Source organism: Rana temporaria, chromosome 8 (genome assembly GCF_905171775.1).
Source record: "Rana temporaria chromosome 8, aRanTem1.1, whole genome shotgun sequence".
Lineage (NCBI taxonomy): Eukaryota > Metazoa > Chordata > Amphibia > Anura > Ranidae > Rana > Rana temporaria.
The window spans coordinates 7,433,278-7,459,100 of record NC_053496.1 but is presented as its reverse complement, the minus strand read 5'-3'; the positions used below and the strand labels follow the sequence as shown (position 1 = coordinate 7,459,100).

At 45.5% G+C, this 25,823-nt stretch overlaps 1 protein-coding gene across 1 annotated transcript in view; it reads right to left on the bottom strand.

The window, feature by feature from the left end:
* The window catches only part of ZMAT4 (zinc finger matrin-type 4), a 436,402-nt gene that overhangs the window by 398,505 nt on the left and 12,074 nt on the right, over window positions 1-25,823 (bottom strand). The window contains exon 2 of the mRNA XM_040361262.1: window positions 19,740-19,832. Coding sequence (XP_040217196.1) covers window positions 19,740-19,832 — 93 coding nt within the window. The remainder of the gene's footprint in view (window positions 1-19,739; window positions 19,833-25,823) is intronic.

The window sequence follows — 25,823 nt, the reverse complement described above, 5'->3', positions numbered from 1 at the left end:
AGCTGAAACTCTCTAAAAAGAGGGTTTCCGCTCCCCCCCCCCCAAAAAAAATGGCATGCCAAATGTGGTATGTCAGGGGGTCACCTTTCCTTAAAAGCAGAAGTTCAATTTTTGGGTGGAACTCTACTTTAAGTTTTCTTTTCGATGGGTCTGTTGTGAATTGTCTTTGCATAATCTCAATACAAATTCTTTCAACGTATTTGGACTGTGTGTGTTGTTACCGCCACACCACGCAACACCCTTCCTACAAATTGCCCAAATTTTGCCTAAGGCCTCGTACACACGATAGGATCGCCAGAGGAGAACGGTCTGAAGGACCGTTTTCATCAGTCCAAACCGATCGTGTGAAGGCCCCATAGGTTAGTTAACCTCCGGTCAAAAAAAATGAGAACTTGCTTTAAAATTTAACCGATGGACGCCTAACCGATAGGTCAAAACTGATCGTTAGTATGCAAAAGCATCGGTTAAAAACCCGCGCATGCTCAGAATCAAGTCGACGCATGCTTGGAAGCATTGAACTTCGTTTTTTTCAGCATGTCGTGTTTTACGTCACCGCGTTCTGACACGATCAGTTATTTAACCGATGGTGTGTAGGCGTGACGGACCATCAGTCAGCTTCATCGGTTAACCGATGACAATGGTCCTTCAGACCGTTCTTATCAGATGGGCTGATCGTGTGTACGAGGCTTTATTGTTTCCTCCAGCTTTAATCGATTAGTACCTTAGTTATCAAGGCTGAAATAAGATGAATGTCAAGTTCAATCTTTTATAAAGAGAAGCAGTCTTGATCCAGAGGAGGCAAGACAAGGACTATCACTAATCAATGGGGGGGGGGGGTGTTGAATCAAAGCACATTGTAATTTTTTGGCACTACCTTGGTTAGAACCCATGGACGTTACCCAATAGACCGTGTCGTTTCTGAATATAGTCATAAAGTACGCTATATTACCAAACGTATTGGGACACCTGCCTTTACACACACACATGAACTTTCATGGCATCCCAGTCTTATGCCGCGTACACACGCTCGGAATTTCCGACAACAAATGTTCGATGGGAGCTTTTGGTCGGAAATTCCAACCGTGTGTAGGCCCCATCGGACATTTGTTGTCGGAATTTCGAAAAGAAATCTGTTCTCGTAAATTCCAATCGTGTGTGGACAATTCCGATGTACAAAATTCCATGCATGCTCTGAATCAAGTATGAGACGGAAGCGCTCAGTCTGGGAAAACTAGCGTTTGTAATGGAGATAGCACATTCGTCACGCTGTAACGGACTGAAAAGCATGCGAGGCTGAAAAGCACGAATTGTCTCTCACCAAACATTTACTAACACGACTGGTATTGATCTTCCCTTTTCTAGTGCCGTCGTACGTATTGTACGTCACCTCGTTCTTGACGTTCGGAATTTCCGACAACATTTGTGTGACCGTGTGTATGCAAGACAAGTTTGAGCCAACATCCGTCGAAAATGTATCCACGGTTTTGTTGTCGGAAAGTCCGATCGTCTGTATGTGGCATTAGTCTGTAGGGTTCAATATTGAGTTGGCCCACCCTCTGCAGCTATAGCAGCTACAACTCTTCTGGGAAGGCCGTCCACAAGGTTTAGGAGGGTGTTTATGGGAATGTTTGACCGTTCTTCCAGAAGTGAATTTGTGAGGTCAGGCACTGATGTTGGACAAGAAAGCCTAGTTCACAGTCTCCGCTCTAATTCATCCCACAGGTGTTCTATCAGGTTGAAGTCAGGACTTTGTGTAGGCCAGTCATGTTCCTCCGCCCCAAACTCATTCACCCATGTCTTTATGATCTTGCCTTCTGCAGAAACTCAATATTGAACCCTACGGACTAAGACTGGGATGCCACTAAAGTTCATGTGCGTGTAAAGGCTGGAGTCCCAATAATTTTGGTAATATAGGGCCAGATTCAGAGAGAACTTACGCTGACGTATCTGTTGATACACCGAGTAAGTTCTAGGATTCGCCGTCGTATCTATGCGCCGTATTCACAGTACAATATACGCCTGAATTTTGGCTTCCTACGACCGACGTAAGTCTCCTACGCCGTCGTATCTTGGGTGCATATTTACACTGGCCGCTAGGGGCGCTTCCGTTGATTTCTGCGTCGAATATGTAAATGACCTAGATACGCCGATTCACGAACGTACTTGCGGCCGTCGCAGTAAGCTACGCCGTTTATGTAAGGCGTACGTCCAGCGTAAGTTTACCCCTCATAAAGCAGGGGTAAGTCATGTTAAGGTATGGGCGCGGGAACAGCGTCGTATTTTACGTCGTTTACGTAAGTCGTACATGAATGGGGCTGGGCGTAAGTTACGTTCACGTCGTACGCATTGAGCCGTCGTATCTTAGGGAGTATATGCGACGTGATTCTGAGCATGCACCGTTCGATCGGCCATTCATTTACATGGGGTCACGGTTAATTTCAATACATCACGCCCACTACCTGCCTACTTTGAATTAGGCAGGCTTACGCCGGCCCATTTACGTTACGCTGGCGTAAATATGGGAGCGAGTGCTTTGTGAATACTCAGCTTACCTCTCAATGTTACGTTGGCGTAGTGCATATGAGATGCGCTACGCCGGCACAAAGATATACCGATGTACCTGAATCCGGGCCATAGTGTATTTACCTGTAAGTAGCCTTTCAGTTTACAAAATGGCTGAATTCTGAAAATTCTGTATTTGTGCCCAGAGTTGTCTGTTATTATTTGGTTTGGGACTCACTTAAAGTCATTTAAAACCTTCAGCAGTCGAAATTTGCTATAAAATAGTCACAGAGAGCTCAAAAACTGAATTACGTTCAACAGAAGAAAAAAAAAAAAACTGCCACCACCAGCTCACCACTTGGGCCTCATTCATCACGGGCAATTTGTAGCAAATTACTGAATGTGCTGAGGATGTCCCGCTTGGTAATTGGATAAAAGATAAACACCATTATTTATGTTTAAGCTCAGCAAGGTGTAAATGTGGTCCTGCTTTTCTGAATTAGCGACACGTCTTGAGAACAACATTTGGCATTCCGTATTCTACATACCCGGAAGGCAAATCTATTGATTTTAGTGCCTGGACTTCATCACTGTCCCGGTAATGCCCCACGTTGACGTTAGCACACATTAGTCAGTTAAATGTACTTAAATTACTGAGACTGATGAGGCTCACCCTTTACGTTTTGCAATCAATTAGTAATTACTAACTCTGGCAGGTGCTTTCTGATTAATTCCCAAAGTTTTTTTAAAAAGTACACAATGGCCGAAATAAACTGCAGCCACCAAGTTAGGAATAAATAGGTAGATTCACAAAGAGTTAGGCCGGCTTATCAGTAGATAAGCCGACCTAACTCTGAATCTACGCCGGCGTTTGTTTAAACAGAGATATGCTTAAACAAAGCTAAGATAGGCCGGCTTGCGCCGTTCTATCTTAGCTTGCAATGTTTCTGATGGCCGCTAGATGGCGCTTCTATTGTGGCCGGCGTAGATTATGTAAATGAGGTGATACGCCGATTTACGAATGTACGCCAGGCCTACGCCGTCAAATTACGTTGTTTCCGTAAGGGATAGGCCGCCTACAGTTAGAGCTATGCTCTAGTGGCCTAGCCAATGTTAAGTATGGCTGCCCTTCCCGCCGCAAAATTTGAAATGTTAACGTCGTTTGCGTAAGTCGTCCGCGAACCAGGATTTACGTCGTTTACGTCCACGTCGAAATCAATAGGCCCGTACGGCGTACTTAGCCGCAATGCGCACTGGAAAATGTAGTCGCCCAGCGCATGTGCAGTGTCAAAAAACTTCAAAAAACTTGAGGTCAAGCCTCATTTCCATACAACACGCCCCCCTCCAACCAATTTAAATTAGGCGCCCTTACGCCCGCTCGTTTGAGGCTACACCGCCGTAAATTAGCAGGTAAGTAGATTGTGAATCACTACTAGCCTAGTTAATTTACGGCGGTGTAGCCTAAACAGGCTAGGCTACGCCGACCTTAATTTTAGGCGCCCCTACGTGAATCTACCTAAAAGTATAAATGACTACTGCGCTTGTATCAGCACAATGCTGAAGAAAAAACAATAAAGAAAAAAAAATATATAAAAATGGAGCAGCACTATGGAGGAGTCCATAGGAAGTGAATCCAAAGACGATGTTCAACACACTTCACATCAAAGGTGGTTAACAAAAGGTGAAAGAGGAGGAAACCATCATCGGCACTCCTTGGTGGACCCTCATTACAAAGGTCACACAAGCGGTTGAATAATAAAGGATGCCCTTCAATCTCCATGCATCTCGGTCAGGGCCAGCAAACATGAAATACAGTAGGACTCAGGGCTTGACAAATTTGCTTGGAATCTAGGAGCCAGCTAAAAAAGTTAGGAGCCAGGAACGCGCCCCGTCCAGCCGAGCTCACGCGCAGAAGCGAACGCATATGTGAAAGCGGTGTTCAAACTACACATGTGAGGTATCGCCGCGATGTGATCGGCCCTTTACCACGATCTCTGATAAGCCTTGGGCAAAGGACACAGCAGTCACAGAGCGTGCCTGAAGCATGCCTCAGGGACAGGGTTTTTGGGAGGACATCCATGGATGAACTAGAGAGCCAAGCTGTAGCCATCTTTTGGCTTTAGTGTGATACTAAAGTGGTTCATTTAACCACTTGCTGGCCGCAATAGGCATATATACGCAAGTGCTTAACCGGTGTTATGTCTGGAGTCATAACCCTGGTATTTTTTCTCATGAAAGAATTCCAAGTGGCTCATTAGCCGCTGGATCACTTTCAGAAGGGAGAAAGGAAGTACAGAAAAGGAGCCAATCAGTTGTGCTGTGGTGCATGCTGATGGGAGGAGAGAACAAAGTGACAGAGAGTTGACCTCAGCAGTCAGCTGCTTCTTCTTTCACTGTCCAGTATTTGGTAATTTAGTGGATCAGTGTTGCATCCCGGATTTGTTTCCGGTTTACTTTAAAAGCCAGCAGGCGCTGGAAAACACATGGGATACGTTTGTTATCTCAGATATTTCTTAATGGCAGGCTGCTGACATTTCCTCAGCTGCAGGCCAGATTTGATCTACCGGCCTCTATGTGGTTCTCCTATATCCAGCTAAAACATGCAGTGGCGGCACAGGGGAATGCAGTGGAGTGGACAATGTCTCCCACTCCGGTCTTCCACTTGCCTCTGAGACCAAGGGAATAATTTCCCAGTGCTATCAGATGCTACTAACCGAACACCTGGACGCATTCCCATGTGGGGCTTTTTCTGCTTGGCAGCGGGATCTCGGCCAGGTTACAGGTGACCAGTGGGAGGAGGCGCTTCAATCCTTAACTACATGCTCCCTAAATGTTGCACAAAAAGTCTCACAACTATACATACTATTGAGGGTACACTATACACCGGTGAGACTGCACAGGATGGGTAGGCGGGTGGACCCGCAGTGCTGCCGATGCCAGCAGCATGAGGGGGACCTGATACATCTCCTGTGGTGCTGCCCGAAGCTGCACAGATACTGGAGCGGGGTGGTGGAGACAATTAATTCAGCTTTTCAGACTAAGGTTCCGGTAGATCCTGTGTGTTGCATATTGGGGGTGCTGGAGGATGTGGTCCCCGAGGAAAAGACCAGGGTGGCTGTATCTCGGTCACTGTTTCAAGCTAGGAAACTAATACTTATGGGATGGAAGTCTGCCTCTCAGCCAACCCTTTCCTCGTGGATTACACACGTGGGAAGGGCTCTAGTGATGGAAAAACACATTTATCAACATAGAGGGTGTCCCGGCAGGTTTGAGAGGATATGGGGGATGTGGCTGGATACCCCGGGTTTGAGCCCCAGAGAGCTGGTTATGACCAGGCTTCTGAGATGTTTGTAAGCGGGTGCCATTGTGGGATCATGAGGGCTTGTCCGATGCATTGCTGGTATCAAAGTAGGAGGACATGTATATATGTGAGAGGGGGAGAATGATCTTGGTGGGTGGAGTAGGGAACATGTTTGTACTCATGTATGATATATGCCTTGAAGGAGTCAACGTATGTTTGTGCACTGGAGAGTTGTACTGTATGTCTAAATTTATTTCTGTATCAATAAAAACCTTTCTGATTTAAAAAAAAAAAAAAAAAGCCAGCAGGCGATTCACCCCATGCATCTCTCCATACACAAAATATTAGCTTGTGAATTGATCCTTTACAATCCATATTGTTTTATAATGCACTCCCTAGACTAGACTTCAGAGAAGGAACGCATTCACCTCATATAACCGACATATTTTATTATCACAAGAAATTAATGCCTTTTTTTAATTTGAAGCCGACGTGCGAAGGAGACATCCCATTAAAAGTCGCTTGTACGGCCCTCCCATCAAGTGGAACGGGCAATTCCTACCTCCATAATGGGAAATCAATGATCAATATGTCTTTTATAAGAAGCACGCTTGCAAATATTGAAATACATTTTCACACCATTAAATCCGAATTACTGTTTTTTAGAAAAATTCCTCGGCCATGACTAGAAAGACTTCCCTATGATAATATCAGATCTTACATAGAAGGGGAAGAAAAAGAAATAAACAAAAAAAATCACAGGAAATAAAAACAACATTATCAAAGCCTCGTTATCACTTCTATAAATGGAGGAAAAAAGAAAACAAGCAGCAGATAAACACATAAAACATTATGCCTGGGGGGGGGGGAAGAAAAAATAGATAACAAGAGGATACTAATCGAAAGTCTATATCATCATTAATAGAGATTTTCTTGTTCTGCGCACGCTCAATTAAATGCAGACACCCCGGAGAATCTGGGAATTAAGATTTGCAAGTGAACCTTTGCTACCAGTGCAGAAGTCAACAAGAGAACTAGAAGAAGACAAGCAGTAGAGAGAAGCAAAGACCCAAGGACACAAGTCATTTTATTTTTAATTTTAATTTGTAATTTAAATGTTTAATTTTAATTTCCAATTTTTTTCCAAAACAACTTATTTTTTGAATGATGTTACTGCTGTAATGCTTTAATAAATATTTTCTATGGAGAAGCTGACGAGTTGCCGGCCTGAACTTTCTACTATCAAATGGGAGGTCAATCAGACACAGCTCAAGGAACCCCTTGAAGCCTCAATGTTGCAGGGGTGTCAAACTCAATTTCATTGTGGGCCGCATCTGCATTATGGTTGCCCTCAAGAAGCTTGTATCTGTATGACTAGATGCCCAGAGCTCCCCACCCACCCTTACACATATATGTCATGGATATGCAGTAATGTCTGGCAGCTTACCTTCCTCACCATGTGTTCACCTTAGAGGCCGGACACTCTCACCTGTATCGTCTCTTCTCCCTGTATGGCTCCAACCCCAGGCCATATCAGGAACTCTATATTAACCAGTGCACTGCAGGTCTGCCTTGCTGATCAACGTTGTTTGTTAAGCACTGTGTTCCTGCTTGCCGTGTGCTACGTTTATCTCTGTGTACCGATCTTGGCTTGTCCCCGACTATTCCTCTTTGCTTGTGACCCTGACCTTTGGCCTGTCCTTTGTTTATCCTAGTCTGCTTGTCGCCCTGACCTTGGCTTACCCCTCACTATCACTTGTATCCTGAGTGGCTGCTTCCCCTCTCTCCTCTATGCCCTACGGAGAGTGAGCTGGGGGACTCTGGGGGCCGCGACCTGGATTCAGTTGCAGCTAAGGCCATCCTCACCACTAGAGGCTCTGGTGAGTACCTGCTGAATCTTAGACTCTGCGCCCTGGGGAATCTTGGGCTCAAGCTTCTTCTGGGATCCCTGTTGTGCTCCAGTGGACCTGCCTTCCATATCCACTCTGTGTTCCATCCACAGCAGTCTGCCATAGGGTTCACTACCTTGTGGTGCACTCCTGACTCCAACGGGGTGCATCTGTCACCTGGCCACAGGTAACCTGTCAATATATCATTGAAACATTACAGTGCAACCCCCACCTTCTGCTGCTGCTGGGAAGAAGCTGGGGGCAGAGCTGGGGAACAGAAAATCGCAGGGTCTGTGGTCTGGAGGAGGACCAGAGGAGGGCTGGAGTCAGCTGCCGGAGTCTGCTGAATTCTGAGACCAGGGGAGGTTGAAACAAGGGGGTGCACAGAAAGGCACAGGATCTGTAGAAGGAGTTATGTGGCTCACTGCTGCCAACTGCTGATACGGGAGGGCAGAGACGAGCCTCTCTATGGTTGCATGGGAAAGTGCAGGATCTAGTTGTCAGGTCACCTGTGGTCAGATGACAAATGCACCCCGTTGGAGTCAGGAGTGCACCACAAGGTAGTGAACCCTATGGCAGACTGCTTCGGATGGACCACAGAGTGGATATGGAGGACAGGTCCACTGGAGCACAACCGGGATCCCACAGGAAGCTTGAGCCCAAGATTTCCCAGGGCGCGGAGTCTAAGATCTAGCTGGTATTCACCAGAGCCTCTAGTGGTGAGGATGGCCTTAGCTGCAACTGAAACCAGGTCGCGGCCCTCAGAGTCCCCTAGGTCACGCTCCGTAGGGAGAGAGGGGAAGCAGCCACTCAGGACACAAGAGATAGTGAAGGGTTAAGCCAATGGTTGGGGCGACAAGCAGACAAGGATAAACAAGGGACAGGCCAAGGGTCAGGGTCACAGGCAAACAGGAGTAGTCCGGGACAATTAAGCCAAGATCGGTACACAGAGATAAACGTAGCACATGGCAAGCAGGAACACAATGCTAACAAACAACGTTGATCAGCAAGGCAGATCTGCAGTGCACTGGTTAATATAGAGTTCCTGATATGGCCTGGGGTGGAGCCATACAGGGAGGAGAGATGATAAAAGCACCCAGATAAGAGAGTTTGGCCTCTAATGAACACACGGAGAGAAAGGTAAGCTGCCAGACAGTACTGCATATCCATGACACTGGTAGAGGAGTTCTGTCCTTCTCTCTGCTGCCGACTAATGAGAGAGAAGGTGGGGGCGGAGACGAGGGGGCTGCCGCATCTGCAAGAAAGGTGCAAGGGCCACATGCAATTCGGCCCATGGGCCTGGTGTTTGGCACACATACTCTAGAGGAACTCTAGGGTTTCATGGAACCCTAGTTAAGAAAGGTTGCGCTAAACAGATAAGGGTGGTCCTAAATTGAGGATTTGGTGCAAAATTTGAACATGTTCATAGCAATTATCACAACAAACTTACTGTGTATAGAACACAAATGTTGGTATCAGCAGACCAAGAAAAGGAATATTTTAAGTTAAGAATTCCTGCTAATGAAGCAAAGATGAATAGACAAGCGTTCTCCATTCCTGCCTTATAGGTGGCACGGAGAGACCTCAAGACAACGCTGTGAATATGCATGTCGGGCAAAAGAAAGACTGTCCAAGGGCCCGGCGACTTTTACCTTTTCTGGCATCTCTGATGAAAACGAAGGGTCAGCTAGAAAATGTGATTTCAAGCTAAGGGTAACAACTACTTGCTAATTTAAATATCTGTCTGACCACACTTAGCAATGACCTCCATTGAAAGGCTGAACTCCCATTTTTCACGTATTACATTTCCTTTAAACATCACGCAGAGCTCATTTGCATAGAAGACATGTTGCTCCATGCTGCAAATTAACCGTTTACAGCTGCTGCTTACACCAATTATTTCCTTATATTTTATTGCTGTTATTTTTTTCCTCTGTTCACATTTTTTCCATTTGTTGCCTGCTGATCCTCTTAGGTCTCGGAGCTTTCTATCATTTTATGGTATTCTCATCTTAATGTTCACATTGTGGCAATTTTATTTCTTTACATAACTCTTCATGATAAAAGTCCTTAATTTCAATCCAATCATAGGCACGATTCTGTGTGCACACTTACTGCTTGCTTTTTTTATTTTATTTTTTCATCTTGGAACGGCTGGCGGTGTAATGAAATTATACTGTTAAAAATATCATGCACATTGCCATTTGTTTAAAGGGGATCTCGACTTTCATTGTTCTATCTAAAAATCCTCAAAAGGGGAAGTAATGCTGTTACCCTACTCTAGGAATCCCTGCCAGGACATCGAATGGTAGTCACAGAATCCCTGCCAGGACATCCAATGGTAGACTCAGAATACCTTTTTAGGACATCCGATGGTATTCTCAAAATCCCTGCCAGGACATCCAATGGTAGACTCAGAATCCATGCCCCTACACCAATGGTAGACTCAGAATCCCTACCAGGACATCCAATAGTAGTCTCAGAATCTCTGCCAGGACTTCCAAAGGTACTCTCAGAATCCATGCCAGGACATCCATTGGTATTCTCTGAATCCCTGCCAGAACACCAATGGTAGTCTCAGAATTCCTGCCAGGACATCCAATGGTAGTCTCAGAATCCCTGCCAGGACATCCAATCAGGCCCGTCGGAACAGGAGAGGCAATGCAAGAAATTGCCTGGGGCCCCCAGCTGGAAGGGGGCCCCCAACTAGGGTGCCCACGTACATTGTCCAGAATAAAAAGAACACGCATGCTGACTTCTGTAGTCTATGGCTGCAGGGAAATTGAGTGGATCTGTCAGGTTGATGTCGGGATGGGCGGGGCCAATATCCGGAGCTCCGCCCCTTTATTAGACAACCCAGAGCAGAGCATAGTGAGCGGGAAGTACAGGAAGTGAAGGTGCCCAGCAGCTGACCAGTGTCTCTCTCCCTCTGCCTTTATGCTACAATGGCAGCCGATCCCCAGCCTCCTGGTATTCTCTCCCTGCACTCAGCTTAGTGCTGTGATGTCAGCTCTCCTTCCTGCATGATCTTCTATTTACCTTGTAAGTTTGTTACTCCTCCCCCTTCTAGATACTGGTCCTGCTCACATTCTCCCCTCTTTGTCCCAGTGATAGTGCCCAGAATATGTCTCCATGCAGTCACCCCTGTGCTCTCCTTCTGTCTCACATCACAGTGGATATCATTCCTCCAACTCACTGTCCCAACAAGCCTGTGTTTTCTACTATCCTCCTGACTCAGTCTATCTTATCCAGCATGGCTTCTCACTCTCTTCTAGTTTCATTCTTCCTCAGTTCTGATACAAATCTCCCATCCCCCTATCTAATGTAACTTCTACTCCCCTCTACACTATCATCACCCCTTACACACCCCCACCCCCCTCTATACATCCATGTATCACACAGCCCAGACACCACTATGTAACCCTTCACTGACTGATCTGGTTAATGTGTCCTATCACCCATAGCTTAAATCTGTCATTATAGGAATCTGAGCAATAGTCCAATTGTATTCATAACTCCAGATCAGTCCTATTCCCTCACCTATAATAACCTCCTCGCTGGGCTCACACATGTGCGATCACAGACATCGCATGTGATTTGCACCGCATTGCTGTGCACATCATATGCAATGTCTGTGCGATGCAAATTCAGCCATTCAAACTGTATGCCTGAAATCGCATTTACACCAGAATGGTGCAGGACTCTTTTTTTGGTCCTCACTGAAATCAGATCTCATGGGTGTGACACTTCTGGGTGTAAACACCCATGCAATCCGATTCCTGCACCATTTTACAGTTTACACAGCAATCTGAGAACCAATCGGGGGGGTGTCATTGGCTTTCTATTGACACTCGCAGCGGTTCGCAGATGTCAGTGTGAACTGTCTGGTGCGATTCGGGAACCCGCACAGGATTCGCAGGCTTTCTCACATCACACCAGTGTATACCCAGCCTTAATCATTTCACTAGAAGGTTAGTGTAGGGATCAGGTAGGTTAGTGTAGGGATCAGGTAGGTCAGTGTAGGGATCAGGTAGGTCAGTGTAGTGGTCAGTGTAGGGATCAGGTTGGTCAGTGTAGGGGTCAGGTAGGTCATGCTGGCATCTTTATGCTTCCCACATTGCTTTTATTTATATTTTACCATTTTGTGATCACTTTTATTGGCTATATTTACACTGATTAGTAAGATATTTTTATAAATAAAAATCATTGGTTGATCTACACCGGGGATAAGCAATTAGCGGACCTCCAGCTGTTGCCAAACTACAAGTCCCATCATGCCTCTGCCTCTGGGTGTCATGCTTGATGCTGTCAGAGTCTCGCTATGCCTCATGGGACTTGTAGTTTGGCAACATCTGGAGGTCCGCTAATTGCTTATCCCTGATCTACACCATATGCAGCCCTCTTTTATATGTCATGCTATGCTGGGGCACTAGTGATTCATCTTGCCCCACCATCACCCCTTCCATCCACCCGGCTGTTGGTTTTCTGCTTGCTGTGGTTCTGCGCTGTGCGTGCGGGGGGGGGGGGTTCCTCCATATCCATTTTGCTTGGGGCCCCCTAATTCCTTCAAACGGCCCTGCATCCAATGGTAGTCTCAGAATCCCTGCCAGGACATCCAATGGTAGTCTCAGAATCTCTGCCAGGACTTCCAATGGTACTCTCAGAATCCATGCCAGGACATCCATTGGTATTCTAAGAATCCCTACCAGGACACCCAATGGTACTCTCAGAATCTATGCCAGGACATCCAATGGTACTCTCAGAATCCATGCCAGGACATCCAATGGTACTCTCAGAATCCCTGCCAGGACATCCAATGGTACTCTCAGAATCCCTGCCAGGACATCCAATGGTAGTCTCAGAATCTCTGCCAGGACTTCCAATGGTACTCTCAGAATCCATGCCAGGACATCCATTGGTATTCTAAGAATCCCTACCAGGACACCCAACGGTACTCTCAGAATCTATGCCAGGACATCCAATGGTACTCTCAGAATCCATGCCAGGACATCCAATGGTACTCTCAGAATCCCTACCAGGACATCCAATAGTAGTCTCAGAATCTCTGCCAGGACTTCCAATGGTATTCACAGAATCCCTGCCAGGACACCAATGGTAGTCTCAGAATCTCTACCAGGACACCCGATGATAGTCTCAGAATCTCTGCCAGAAATTCTAATGAAAAGGTAGTCTCAGAATCCATGCCAGGACATCCAATGGTACTCTCAGAATCCCTACCAGGACATCCAATAGTAGTCTCAGAATCTCTGCCAGGACTTCCAATGGCACTCTCAGAATCCATGCCAGGACACCCAACGGTACTTTCAGAATCCCTGCTTAATCATCCAATGGTACTCTTAAAATCTTTGCCAGGACTTCCAACAGTACTCACAGAATCCCTGCCAGGACATCCAATGGTAATCTCAGAATTTTTATTTATTTTTTTAATCCAACAAAAGGTATTTATTTTGCAGAATTGGTATACAAACATTGTCATTATTGCAATACAGTTTAGTATCATGCATCTCAACCACAGCAATATACAACATCATAGCATCTTCAGCATGTTTACATTGTTTCTCATAGGCCCTAGCTCAGCCAACATTGATTCCCAATAGACGCCCCCTGATGACGTAATACTTACGAAACGTACGTCGGCAGCGGACCTGGTCACGTGTCTATTCACGCTATCTCCGGCCCCTGTCGAGCCGACAGAGCTGGGCAGTACACACGCAATACGGGAGTGACAGCGAGCGGGATCCCCAGGACAAACACTTGTCATATCTGCAGCCCCAGTGACGGGAAGCACATTTTAACGTAAGAGGCCATTTGGCTTGTCTTTTTTATATATTTTTTTAACAAAAACAATATTATGCTATGGCCATTTTTCATTTTTTTCCTTTCCTGATCTCCAGGAGTGAGGCATTATAAATAGATCCAGTCAATCCAGTATGTGAGCAGGCACAATCCTGTCTACGATATATTTGACTGTCTTTTTCAGTAAAGAGATCAAATATTTGTGGTAAGCGCAATATAATATTTGAGCACTTCGGGTGAACATGTATGGTGAAGGAGCACAAATATCACCTTAAGCCAGATTTTTTCACAAGTTATTGAAGAAGATCTGTCATCTATATAATATTGGGACTTATATAATACTAGACACTTTTTGTATCACAAGCAAAACGTTGTATAGTGCATCACTGGCATGATTCTGCATGTTATAGATATGTTTAGAGTGGTTTATTAATTATTTAGTAATTTTGACACCATCACAATTATAGGTTGGTATAGGGTAGCTTTACCCTGTAATTGAGCGCCCTCTACTTTCCAAGTTTTTGCACATTCCCAATAGTCTGTCCGCTACCAGATCCACCAGGGCAAGTCCCGGTACATCTAGCCACGGTGCCCATATTCTCTCAAATTTGGGTGTACTTCCCATGTGCTGATATATACGTTTCTCCATTCTTAGAACTGCGCCAATGTTAGCAATCCATTCCTTTATGGTCGGGTGGTCGGGGGATCCTTAGATTTCCAATGTGTCATAGTCTCAGAATCTCTGCCAGGACTTTCAATGGTACTCTCAGAATCCCTGCCAGGACATCCAATTAAACTTTTAGAATCCCCACCAGGGCTCCAAATGGCACACTCAGAACCCCTGCCAGAAAATTCAATGGCACTCCAAAAATCTCTGCTAGGACTCCCAATAGTATTCTCAGAATCTCTGACATGACATCCAATGGTACTGTCAGAATTCCCACCAGGACTCCCAATGGTAGTCTCAGAATCCCTGCCAGTACGTCCAAAGTTTCCAGTAACACTGGGCTTGTCCTCTGACCAGAAATTTATTTAAGGTCCTGCCTTTGAATTGGCTAGAGCTAGGTCTTATTGCCACCTAGCTGAGAGTTAAAGGGCTACAATATTTGCCTGCCAGTTGCCTGTTTGTTGTCAACCCAGATTTATCTGACTACTCTCTTGCATGCTGTTTGCCTAGACCTCTGCTTTGACCTGACTACTCGCTCACCTGCTGTGAGTGAGTAACTTGTATAGCGCTACAAATGCAAACTAAATCGCCTCAAGGCGCTGTATCCAATGTCGTTGTCCAGCCACACTTCAGAATAGATGGGTCTTAAGTTTTTTTCTGAAGGCCAGACGGTTCACTTCCATCCGAATGTCTGTAGGTAGAGCATTCCATAGCCGTGGTCTTTGGACTGCGAATCTTCGTTTTCCTTTAGATTTGTAGTGGGACTTGGGGATGTGGAGGAGGTTCTGATTAGTTGATCGTAGGGCCCGATTTGGGGTTTAGTGTTTTATTTTCTCGCATAAGTATTGCGTCGCGTTTCCTTGCGTGCATTTGTGGGTGAGGCAGAGGGTCTTGAATGTCACCCGATCCTTTACGGCTAGCCAGTGGAGGGTCCTCAAGACAGGAGAAGATTGGTTCCCATGTTTTTTTTACCTGTTACCAGTCTGGCTGCAGTGTTCCGGACGACTTGTAGACGAGTCATCTTGTATTTCGGTAGTCCTAGGTAGAGGGAATTTGCGTAGTCGAGTCTGGAATTGATCCCACTACTACTGCTGTGTCTTTTTCCGGGATGAAGGGGATGAGTCTACGCAGCCAGCGGAGAAGATAGTGAGATCCGCTAACAACTGATCCTATTTGTGCGTCCATCGTCATGTCTGAGTCAAAGATGGTGGGAGGAGTCAATTGCTGGTAAGCAACAAATATCAGATCCAGGGGTATGACCAACGGTGGTTTGTGTGCTAGGTAAGGTGGGCTGGACAGTAGTGGGCAGATGGGTAAATCTACCAGACCGAAAACCAGCCTAAGGGTCCCCAATCCATGGAAAGGAGGAGGTTGCAGGCAATGGTAATAAAGCAAAGTCCTTAAAGCCCAAAATACACAAGCATCCGTAAGGTGTCCCCTGGAATAGAGATGACGCCAGCACCACTGACACCAAAGATATAGTATTGTTTACTCCCACTGGACATTTTCTACTCCCAATGGCCCTAGTCCGGCCCTCATCAAGTCTGAAGAACAATAAAATGGCTCTTTGTTTAGAAAGTTTGGAGACCCCTGATCTAAACCATTAGATTGTAGCTCTGGCTGTATGTTACGGTCGTTGTCATTGTTTTCAAATACCAGATGTCTAATGGACATAGGGCATGTGATCAGTGAGGAGCTTTTTTCTCCTCCTCCCTCTCCCTTCCTTTTCTTCTTTCTTTTGATTTGGCAACAATGCTGCCTATTGTATGGTATTATGATTCACACCTCTCTGACGGAAAAACATCCTCATATATCGTATTTCTGCTCTAATTCTATTACCAGTATCCCAGAACATGTTAGAGGTGTACAATGACATTGTTCATGGTTTATTAGTTTGTACTAAAAGATATTATTTTCTTTATTGTTAAAAAATCAATAAAAAATGACTGAAACAGAAATTCTTTTAAAACCTTCCATGCTCCAACATGACTGTAATTAATGGATAGATCATGAATAACCTGTTGCTGACCCCCCATTGCTGACCTTCCCCTCTCTACAAAAAGTCTGGGCTACAGACATACTTTAAATCCATAACAATGTGAGACACTATAGGGCTGTTCCATCAAAATGAAAGAGAAGAGATCACACTGCTCAACGAACCCGTGGAAAATATCCTGAGATCCACACATACTTTAATCTATTACAGTGGCGGTGCATCCATAGCCGGCACCCATCCTGTACCCGGTAATCTTCAATAGATAGATTCATGTATTGCATGAATCTATCTATTGTCACCGCTGCCGCCCACTATTCAGGTGTCCAGCCAATCAGGTGCACCGGGTCTGGTTACCGGTCACCTGATTGGCTGAAGCGACAGGCGCTAGGCGTCCAATCATAGCATCTTTGACATGAAGAGGATGGGAGAAGACATCGAGAATTCGGAGGGGGCGTGGAGGACGGCGCTGACCCGAGGAAGGTAAGTGCCGGGCGGGGGTCCAAACTGGCTGCATTTGATGGGGCAAACTGGCGGCAATTGATGGGGCAAACTGGCGGCAATTCATGGGGCAAACTGGCGGCATTTGATGCGGCAAACTGGCCGCAATTCATGGGGCAAACTGGCGGCAATTCATGGGGCAAACTGGCGGCAATTGATGGGGCAAACTGGCGGCAATTGATGGGGCAAACTGGCGGCAATTGATGGGGCAAACTGGCGGCAATTGATGGGGCAAACTGGCGGCATTTGATGGGGAAAACTGGCAGCAATTGATGGCACAGTGGCTGCGTTTGATGGCACAGCGGCGACAATTGATGGGCACAGTGGCAGCGTTTGATGGGCACAGTGGCTGCAATTGATGTTTTTTTTTAAGTTTGTGCCCCCCCAAATTTTGAGCACCAGCTGCCACTGATCTATTATATGTCTCTGGCGGCTAAAATCGCTATTGTTACTGCTTGGAAAAGCCCAGTGATGGGCTCAGCTTTAATAAAGTTAACTTGAATTTTTTTTAGTGTTTTACGGAATAAACAATCTTTGCTTGAAAGGGTATGGACCCCCCTGACTCTCTTACTTGCAGGTAACGGACTCTTAAGGTTGGCACTGGATTGATGGCCTGGTGGATTCCTGGATGGGCGTACCCTTACTATCTTACCATCTTCTCTTATTTTCTTTCCTTTCACTTTTTTCGTTGTATATGTGACAAGATATCTTAAAAGATATGATGCTGATTTCAATATATTATTTGATGACCTTATGGTATATGTGTACGGCTTTTGGTTGGAGCCATTGTGGCTTCTATATTTGTTATAGTTTTTTATAGTTTTCATTATAGTTATCACTTGCCCGGATGGTTGGGTGGGTGCAGTCCTGCTCAACCTCTCTGCCAGGCCTATTGTATGTTGGTGTGTTTCTAGCACTCTTTTTTGATTGGCCTCATCTTAGAACATGGCTGATCGTGCACTACTATAATAGATGGCCTCCAAATTGAGGGCAAAACCCAAAGGCGCCTGGTGTCCATCACATTGTTGGGACTGTCAGGTACCCAGGGCAGCCAGAGCTTGCCTGAAGGACCCCTGCATCTCCATCCCCACTCCAGGGGCTGAGAAAAGCTGTGGCCTGTTACCAGGGAGACAGGAGGAAGGCTGTGGCCTGATAACAGGAGGACAAGAGGAAGGCTGTGGCCTGTTACCATAGAGACATGAGGAAGGCTGTGGCCCGATAACAGGAGGAAGGCTGTGGCCTGTTACCAGGGAGACAGGAGGAAGGCTGTGGCCCGATAACAGGAGGACAAGAGGAAGGCTGTGGCCCGGTACGAGGGGGGCAGGAGGAAGGCTGTGGGCCAGTACCAGGGGGACAGAATACCACCAAAAGAAAGCTCTATTTGTGGGAAAAAAAGGACATCAATTTTGTTTGGAAGCCACGTCGCACGACCGTGCAATTGTCAGTTAAAGCAACGCAGTGCCGAATTGCAAAAAGTGCTCTGGTCTTTGGCCAGCCAAATGGTTTGGGGCTGAAGTGGTTAAAGATATTCTTTTCTTTATTGTTAAAAATAAATAAAAACGATTGAAATTCTTTTAAAACCTTCCATGCTCCAACATGACTGTAATTAATGGATAGATCATGAATAACCTGTTGCTGACCCCCATTACAGGAGGAAGGCTGTGGCCCGGTACCAGGGAGACAGTAGGAAGGATGTGGCCCGGTACCAGGGAGACAGTAGGAAGGCTGTGGCCCGGTACCAGGGAGACAGTAGGAAGGCTGTGGCCCAGGACCAGAGGGACAAGAGGAAGTCTGTGACCCAGTACCAGGGGGACAGTAGAAAGGTTGTGGCCCAGGACCAGAGGGACAAGAGGAAGGCTGTGACCCAGTACCAGAGGGACAGGAGGAAGGCTGTGGACCAGGACCAGGGAAACCAGAAGAAGGCTTTGGCCCAGGACCGGGGGGCAGGAGGAAGGCTGTGACCTGGAACTAGAGGGACAGGAGAAAGTCTATGGCCCAGTACTGGGGGGAAAGGAGGAAGGCTTTGGCTCAGTACCAGGCGGACCGAAGGAAGGTTATGGCCCGATAACAGAAGGACATGAGTAAGGATGAGGCCCAGTACCAGGGGGACAGGAGGAAGGTTATGGCCCGATAACAGGAGGACATGAGTAAGGATGAGGCCCAGTACCAGGGGGACAGGAGGAAGGTTATGGCCCGATAACAGGAGGACATGAGTAAGGATGAGGCCCAGTACCAGGGGGACAGGAGGAAGGTTATGGCCCGATAACAGGAGGACATGAGTAAGGATGAGGCCCAGTACCAGGGGGACAGGAGGAAGGCTGTGGCCCAGAACGAGGGGGACAGGGGGAAGGCTGTGGCCCAGTACCAGAGGAACAAGAGGAAGGCTGTGACCCAGTACCAGGGGGACAGTAGAAAGGCAGTACCCCAATACCAGGGGAACAGGATAAAGGCTAAGGCCCAGTACCGAGGGGGACAGGAGGAAGGTTATGGCCCGATACCAGGAGGACAGGATTAAGGCTGTGGCCTGGTACCAGGGAGAAAGGAGGAAGGCTGTGGCTCAGTACCAGGGTGACAGTAGGAAGGCTGTGGCCCAGTACGAGGGGGGCAGGTGGAAGGCTGTGGCCCAGTACCAGAGGGACAAGAGAAAGGCTGTGACCCAGTACCAGGGGGACAGGAGAAAGGCTGTGGCCTGGTACCAAGGAGAAAGGAGGAAGGCTGTGGCTCAGTACCAGGGTGACTGGAGGAAGGCTGTGGCCCAGTACCAGGGTGACAGGAGGAAGGCTGTGGCCCAGTACCAGGGGGACAGGAGAAAGGCTTTGGCTCAGTACCAGGGAACAGGAGGAAGGTTATGGCCTGATACCAGGGGGACAAGAGAAAGTCTGTGGCCCAGTAACAGAGGAACAAGAAGAAGGCTGTGACCACTGGTCTACCTGAATATCTACAGAAGAGAATCAAGTTTAAAAAATAAAAACCTTTTAACAAATTTAGGTGATCCAAAGACGATTACTTTTTAAAACATTTTTTTTTCCAAAACTGAAAAGATCAAGTATTTGCAATGTGTCCACTTACTGGGTCATCTGGGCGAAGCTTTTTCGATGGAGGCCCTCCATCCTCCGGATGTAACATGTAATAGAGTCGGACTTTGTTTGCGTGTTTCTTGCTCTGTAAACAAATAAAAAAAAATTAAAAGAGTGGATTTTTAAGAAACACGAAAACCTAAAAAGCGAAGCAGAGCATAAAACACTTTTAATGCTGTAAAGTCTGAGATATTCACGAGTTTATCAGGAAGACGGAACATCTGTTTGTGGGTTTCTCAAGGTTGCCTTGTCATCCAAGGCAGTGCGGCTGATTAATCATGTCATTTCGTTCCTCCCCAAAACTACACGGCAATGACACTTGCTATGTGGAGCTACAAGCATTATGTTTTTTTTTTTTCATTTTTTTTCCCTGCCAGATGCATGCAAGCAGTCAGCGCTGGTAAGATGTAGGATAATGAACAACGATCGGTGAGTGGGGAAAATAAAACACAGAGTGACTGGTGGCATTAGCACATCTAAGCTTGTCCTCTGTGCCTGCTGTACAAGTCTGATTAGTGCTTGCTCAGAGCAGCCTGCGAGCGCAAGTGGCAGATATAAATAAATAAGCGAATGCAAATGCGCTGGAAATGAAACAAGAGGCATGAAAGGAAGACACATATCAAAAGAAGAAGAGGGGAGGATTCAAAGGGAAAAAGTTGAAGAAGAGCAGCTGGGAAAAAAGAAGAAATGGCGGGGGGGAAAAAAAAGGAGATGATCCGCAAAGTGTGGCAAGTGTTACAGTTTTTCTCTATTGGTTTGGCTCATTTCTTGAAACAGAAATGACATTCTCAAAACTCTAAGATCATTTGGCAAAACAGTCTTACAGTTCAGCACAACACTATAACTCAGGTGCAAAAGCTCATATCTCTCCCAAAACTGTTCACTCTTGCTTCAAAACCGTATTCCTTTCCCATATAAAGAGTCAGTGCCCTCAAAATGGCAAATATTCTTCTCAATTGCTTTGGCTCATTTCTTGATACAGACCGGACGTTCTCAGCTCTCTTGGTACTTTTTCCAAAATAACCCAGATGGTTCGGCACAACACCATGGTTCACCTTCAAAAGTTCATATCTTTCCCAAAACAGTTCACTCATGTGTCAAAACTAAATTTCTTTCTCATTCAAATAGTCAGTGCCCCCAAAATGCTTCATCCCTTTGGCATTGTGTAAGCACTGCAAGTCAAAATGTTTAGATGTTTTGTCTCTATGGCAGAGGACCATTGAAATATCTAACTGAATACAATTGTGTATAAAACTGAAAAAAAAAAAAAATTGGGGTAAGGGTCGCCTCCAAGGTTTGACATCACACATTGCACTCATACTGCCAAGGAAAAATTACTTTACAGTATTGTAACCATTATCATTCACACACAAAGTACCGTATTTATCGGCGTATACCGCGCACTATTTTGCCCTAAAAATCAGGGCAAAATCGTGGGTGCACGGTATACGCCGATACCCGCTTTCCCGCCACGAGTTTGAATACTGCGCCGGCATATACCGAGCGCAGTACACTCGTGTATCTTTGGGCAGTCTCGGCGCCTCTCGCGCTGACGTTCTGAGTGTACAGGACGTCAGCGCGAGAGTTGCCGAGCCTGCCCGACGATACACGAGTGTACTGCGCTCGGTATATGTCGGCGCAGTATTCAAACTTGGCGTGGGAAACGAGCGGGGAGGACGCGAGGACGCCGCAGAAGGACGCCGGACCCGACGAAGAGGACACCCGAAGCCGCAGAAGGACACCGGACCTGACGAAGAGGACACCCGAAGCCACAGACGGACGCCGGACCCGACGAGGCCGCCGCGCAAGACACCAAAACTGTAAGTAAAAAAAAGGATTCGGGGCAACTTTAGGGGTGCGCGGTATACGCGGGAGCGCGTTTTACCGCAATAAATACGGTAACTTCCATACTTCAGATTAAAAAGAAAATGTATACAGCATAATATATACGGAAATATAAATGCACAAACATGAAACAAGGAAAATTACATGTAGCCTACAATGCTGTAAATAAAGCTGGAGTTTTACAACTACTGTAACATCTCTTCACTGGTCGCTGTCCTCACCCTCCCTCTCCTGTCCACCGTCCTCACCCTCCCTCTCCTGGGCACCGTCCTCACCCTCCCTCTCCTGGGCACTGTCCTCACCCTCCCTCTCCTGTCCACCATCCTCACCCTCCTGCCCATCCACACGCTGCTGTCTGTCTGGCCACAGATTTTCGTCAACATCACAGCGTATATTCTCCCTTGCGATGCAACGAGGGAAGAAACAGCGTGCATGTTGCAACCATCCCCTACACTGATCTCTGTAATATCCTCACAGGCAGCGTCCATTGTATGGAGCGGGGACCTCTGATCTTGAGCCCAATGCTCATACACTCTCCACCTCCAAGCGGAGAAAAACTCCTCAATAGTATTGAGGAAATGATAGTAAGGTGGTAGGAACACCATATCCATCCTTGGATGAGCAGTGAACCAGGCCCTGATAAGCGGGCCATGGTGAAAATTCACATTGCCCCATACAATTATATTTTGTGGTAGGTGAGGCCCTATGAGACCTCTCTCATTTTCAGGGATCAAATCCAAATGAAGGTGGTCCAAGAAGATGAGGAGCTTCTGTGTATTGTATGGGCCAAGACTGGGGATGTGAGTGGCCACACCATTCTCAGAAATGGCAGCACACATAGTTATATTGCCCCCTCGCTGTCCTGGGACATCCACCGTGGCCCGGTGGCCAATAAAATTACGGCCACGTCTTTGGGGTATGTGAGAGGTCTCATTTCCTTCCAGTGCCATTATTCTACAATAGAGTAAAAGAAAACATCAATTCAGTCATACAGAAGAGTCATACACTAGAATTACAGACAGCTACATAGGAATGTTCTATGTTCCACAAGTTCAATATACTACTGGCCAGTATTCCAGTGGTTCCAAACCTGGGGTACATGTTCTTCTAAGAATTGGGGGCCCAGTTGAATACTGGGGCCCCCGCCACAGCTTTAAATTTTCAGGGCCAACATGGTCCCGGAACCAGGAACACCGCGTGGCACGCGCACCCCTATCTGGTAGGCCATCACGCCGGGGGGCCGTGATGTGTGGTCACCCTAAAGGTGGGTGCCACCTCAGGAAAAGAACCCCGCCTCAATGGCGTCTGCTCCAGAAGTATCCCCCAGCATGCCCCGCGAGAGAAACTCCCTCCCGATTGGCTGCTGGCAAGAGGCACCCCAGCCTGGACTCCACTGTCGCCCCGGGGTGGTATGACACCCCAGCAACCACAGAATGGACCCGCAGCACAGCCCAGCTGAAACAGAGACCCTTTGTAAAATTGCAATCAGAATCAGAGTCAACTACACTCTGATTATCCCTTAACTTTTACAGTAATAGCACCGGTACTTGGAAGTACACAGGCGCTACATCTACAATATTTTTCTTGTCATTGTTAGTATCATATGTAACATCCCACTGAGGTAAGATACTGTTATACTGTAGGCCTATCACACACACTAAATGAATATGTAAATGAATAAACATATTTGTTGCTCTATGCACAGTGTCCTGTCCTATACATTATATAATTCCATCATTGATTGTGAGGCCATGGCTGATGACATGGTCTATAATTGTGGCCCGAATTTCATCAGGGACAGCATGGTGTCTTCGTGCTCCTCGGCCTCTTCCCCCTATTCCACCACCACACACCCTTACTCCTCCTCCTCTTCTTCCTCGAGCAGACAGTTGCCATTGTTCATTTACTTGGCCAGGTGACTCCATGTTCAGAAAGTGTACTGGTCCTGCATGGTCAAGCTCTATATATACATGTTTGGCAGCATTCACAGTTATGGACAGCACCTGTCAGGTACAATAACTAAACATACTGTTTGATTGGTCATCTGAGACCAACTCCAACTCCTCCTTCGTTAGTCAAGTTCTAGTTGCACCTGACTGTCAATTGCTGTAATCATTTTATCAAATGTTCCAAGAGATTCATATATGGTATTCATGGTATTATGTTCCTGAATAATTTTGACAATTGAACAGACTATTGTGCATGTGATGACTTAAACAATGAAATGACGCTGACACGTTTTGGAGAGAACGACCATAAGACTGAAGAAATGACAATCAGTTTAGATCAACAAGATTTATTCAATTGGAAATTGTGCTAAATGTAGGCTACTTGTACTAAATCATTTAAAAAATGTACTGAGACAGTGAGACATGTACTGAGACATTTGCAATTTGATTAAATGAATGAGAAATGCCATTCAGTTGTGAACAATTGCGAAGTGGTTTGGAGATTTGTCCATGTTGTTTTGAGAATGTCATTTCTGTTTCAAGAAATGAGCCAAAACAATGGAGAAAAACTGTAATATTACATGTAAATTGAGAGAAATCACTCATATGGCCGCATCCGTAGAGGGTTAGATACGGGAGAGGAGGGGACACTATGTAGTGACCCACAGGTCGGACTTTAGAGGCACAAAAAAGTTACCAAAATATAAAAAAAAATATTTTTAATTTATACATGATACAAAAAAAAAAACATTGCAGAATCCGAAAGATCCGACATAAAAAAAATTGTATTTTCGTTTCGTTGCGACAACAGTTCAATATAGATAGAAGATTTGACATGACGGTGACAATAGCGATCTGTGTCTATTGAACCTGCAGTCGAATGTGCCTAACCTAACTCTATTGGTCAAAGATTATTCTACATACAGAGGAAAGATTTGACATTGATAGAAATGATTCGGTATAGAGAGAAAAGATTCGACATAGAGAGAAAAGATTCAACATAGAGAGAAAAGAATCAACATAGAGAGAAAAGATTCGATATAGAGAGAAAAGATTCGACATAGAGAGAAAAGATTTGACATAGAGAGAAAAGATTTGACATAGAGAGAAAAGATTTGACATAGAGAGAGATTATTCGATATAGAGAGAAAAGATTCGACATTATAGAGAGAAAAGATTCAACATAGAGAGAAAAGATTTGACATAGAGAGAAAAGATTTGACATAGAGAGAGATGATTCGATATAGAGAGAAAAGATTCGACATTATAGAGAGAAAAGATTCGACATTACAGAGAGAAAAGATTCAACATAGAGAGAAAAGATCCAACACAGAGAGAAAAGATTCAACACAGAGAGAAAAGATTTGACATAGAGAGACATGATTCGATATAGAGAGAAAAGATTTGACATAGAGAGAAAAGATTCGACATAGAGAGAAAAGATTCGACATAGAGAGACATGATTCGATATAGAGAGAAAAGATTTGACATAGAGAGAAAAGATTCGACATAGAGAGAAAAGATTCGACATAGAGAGAAAAGATTCGACATAGAGAGAAAAGATTCAACACAGAGAGAAAAGATTCAACACAGAGAGAAAAGATTCAACACAGAGAGAAAAGATTTGACATTGTAGAGAAAAGATTCGACATTATAGAGAGAAAAGATTTGACATTATAGAGAAAAGATTCGACATTATAGAGAGAAAAGATTTGACATTATAGAGAGAAAAGATTTGACATTATAGAGAAAAGAGTCGACATTATAGTGAGAAAAGATTTGACATTATAGAGAAAAGAGTCGACATTATAGAGAGAAAAGATTTGACATTATAGAGAAAAGATTCAACATTATAGAGAGAAAAGATTTGACATTATAGAGAGAAAAGATTTCACATTATAGAGACGTGAAGATTTGACGAAGCAGCTAAAAACATACGATCGACATGAATGGACATTTATGGTCAAATGCTCCATCCATAGGCTATAGAAAAATTCTAATGTTGGTTGACTAGTAATAATAATTAATAAATATAATTATCCCCCTCGGGGTGATCTCTGTACAGTGCAGGGATTGTAACAGAGTGCAGATTCCTTACTCTTCTTATTCTGAAGGATCAGCTGTTTGTTTTTCTGTAACCATGTGTGATGTGAATGTGAATGGGAGTGACTTTATAATTATCAATCAGCTGCTGCACCTGCAGGGTTCTAATGAGGAAAGTGTCAGGGTCTGCATTTCTTTAGATGTGATTTCTCTTTGGGAGTATCCCACCAAAATTATAT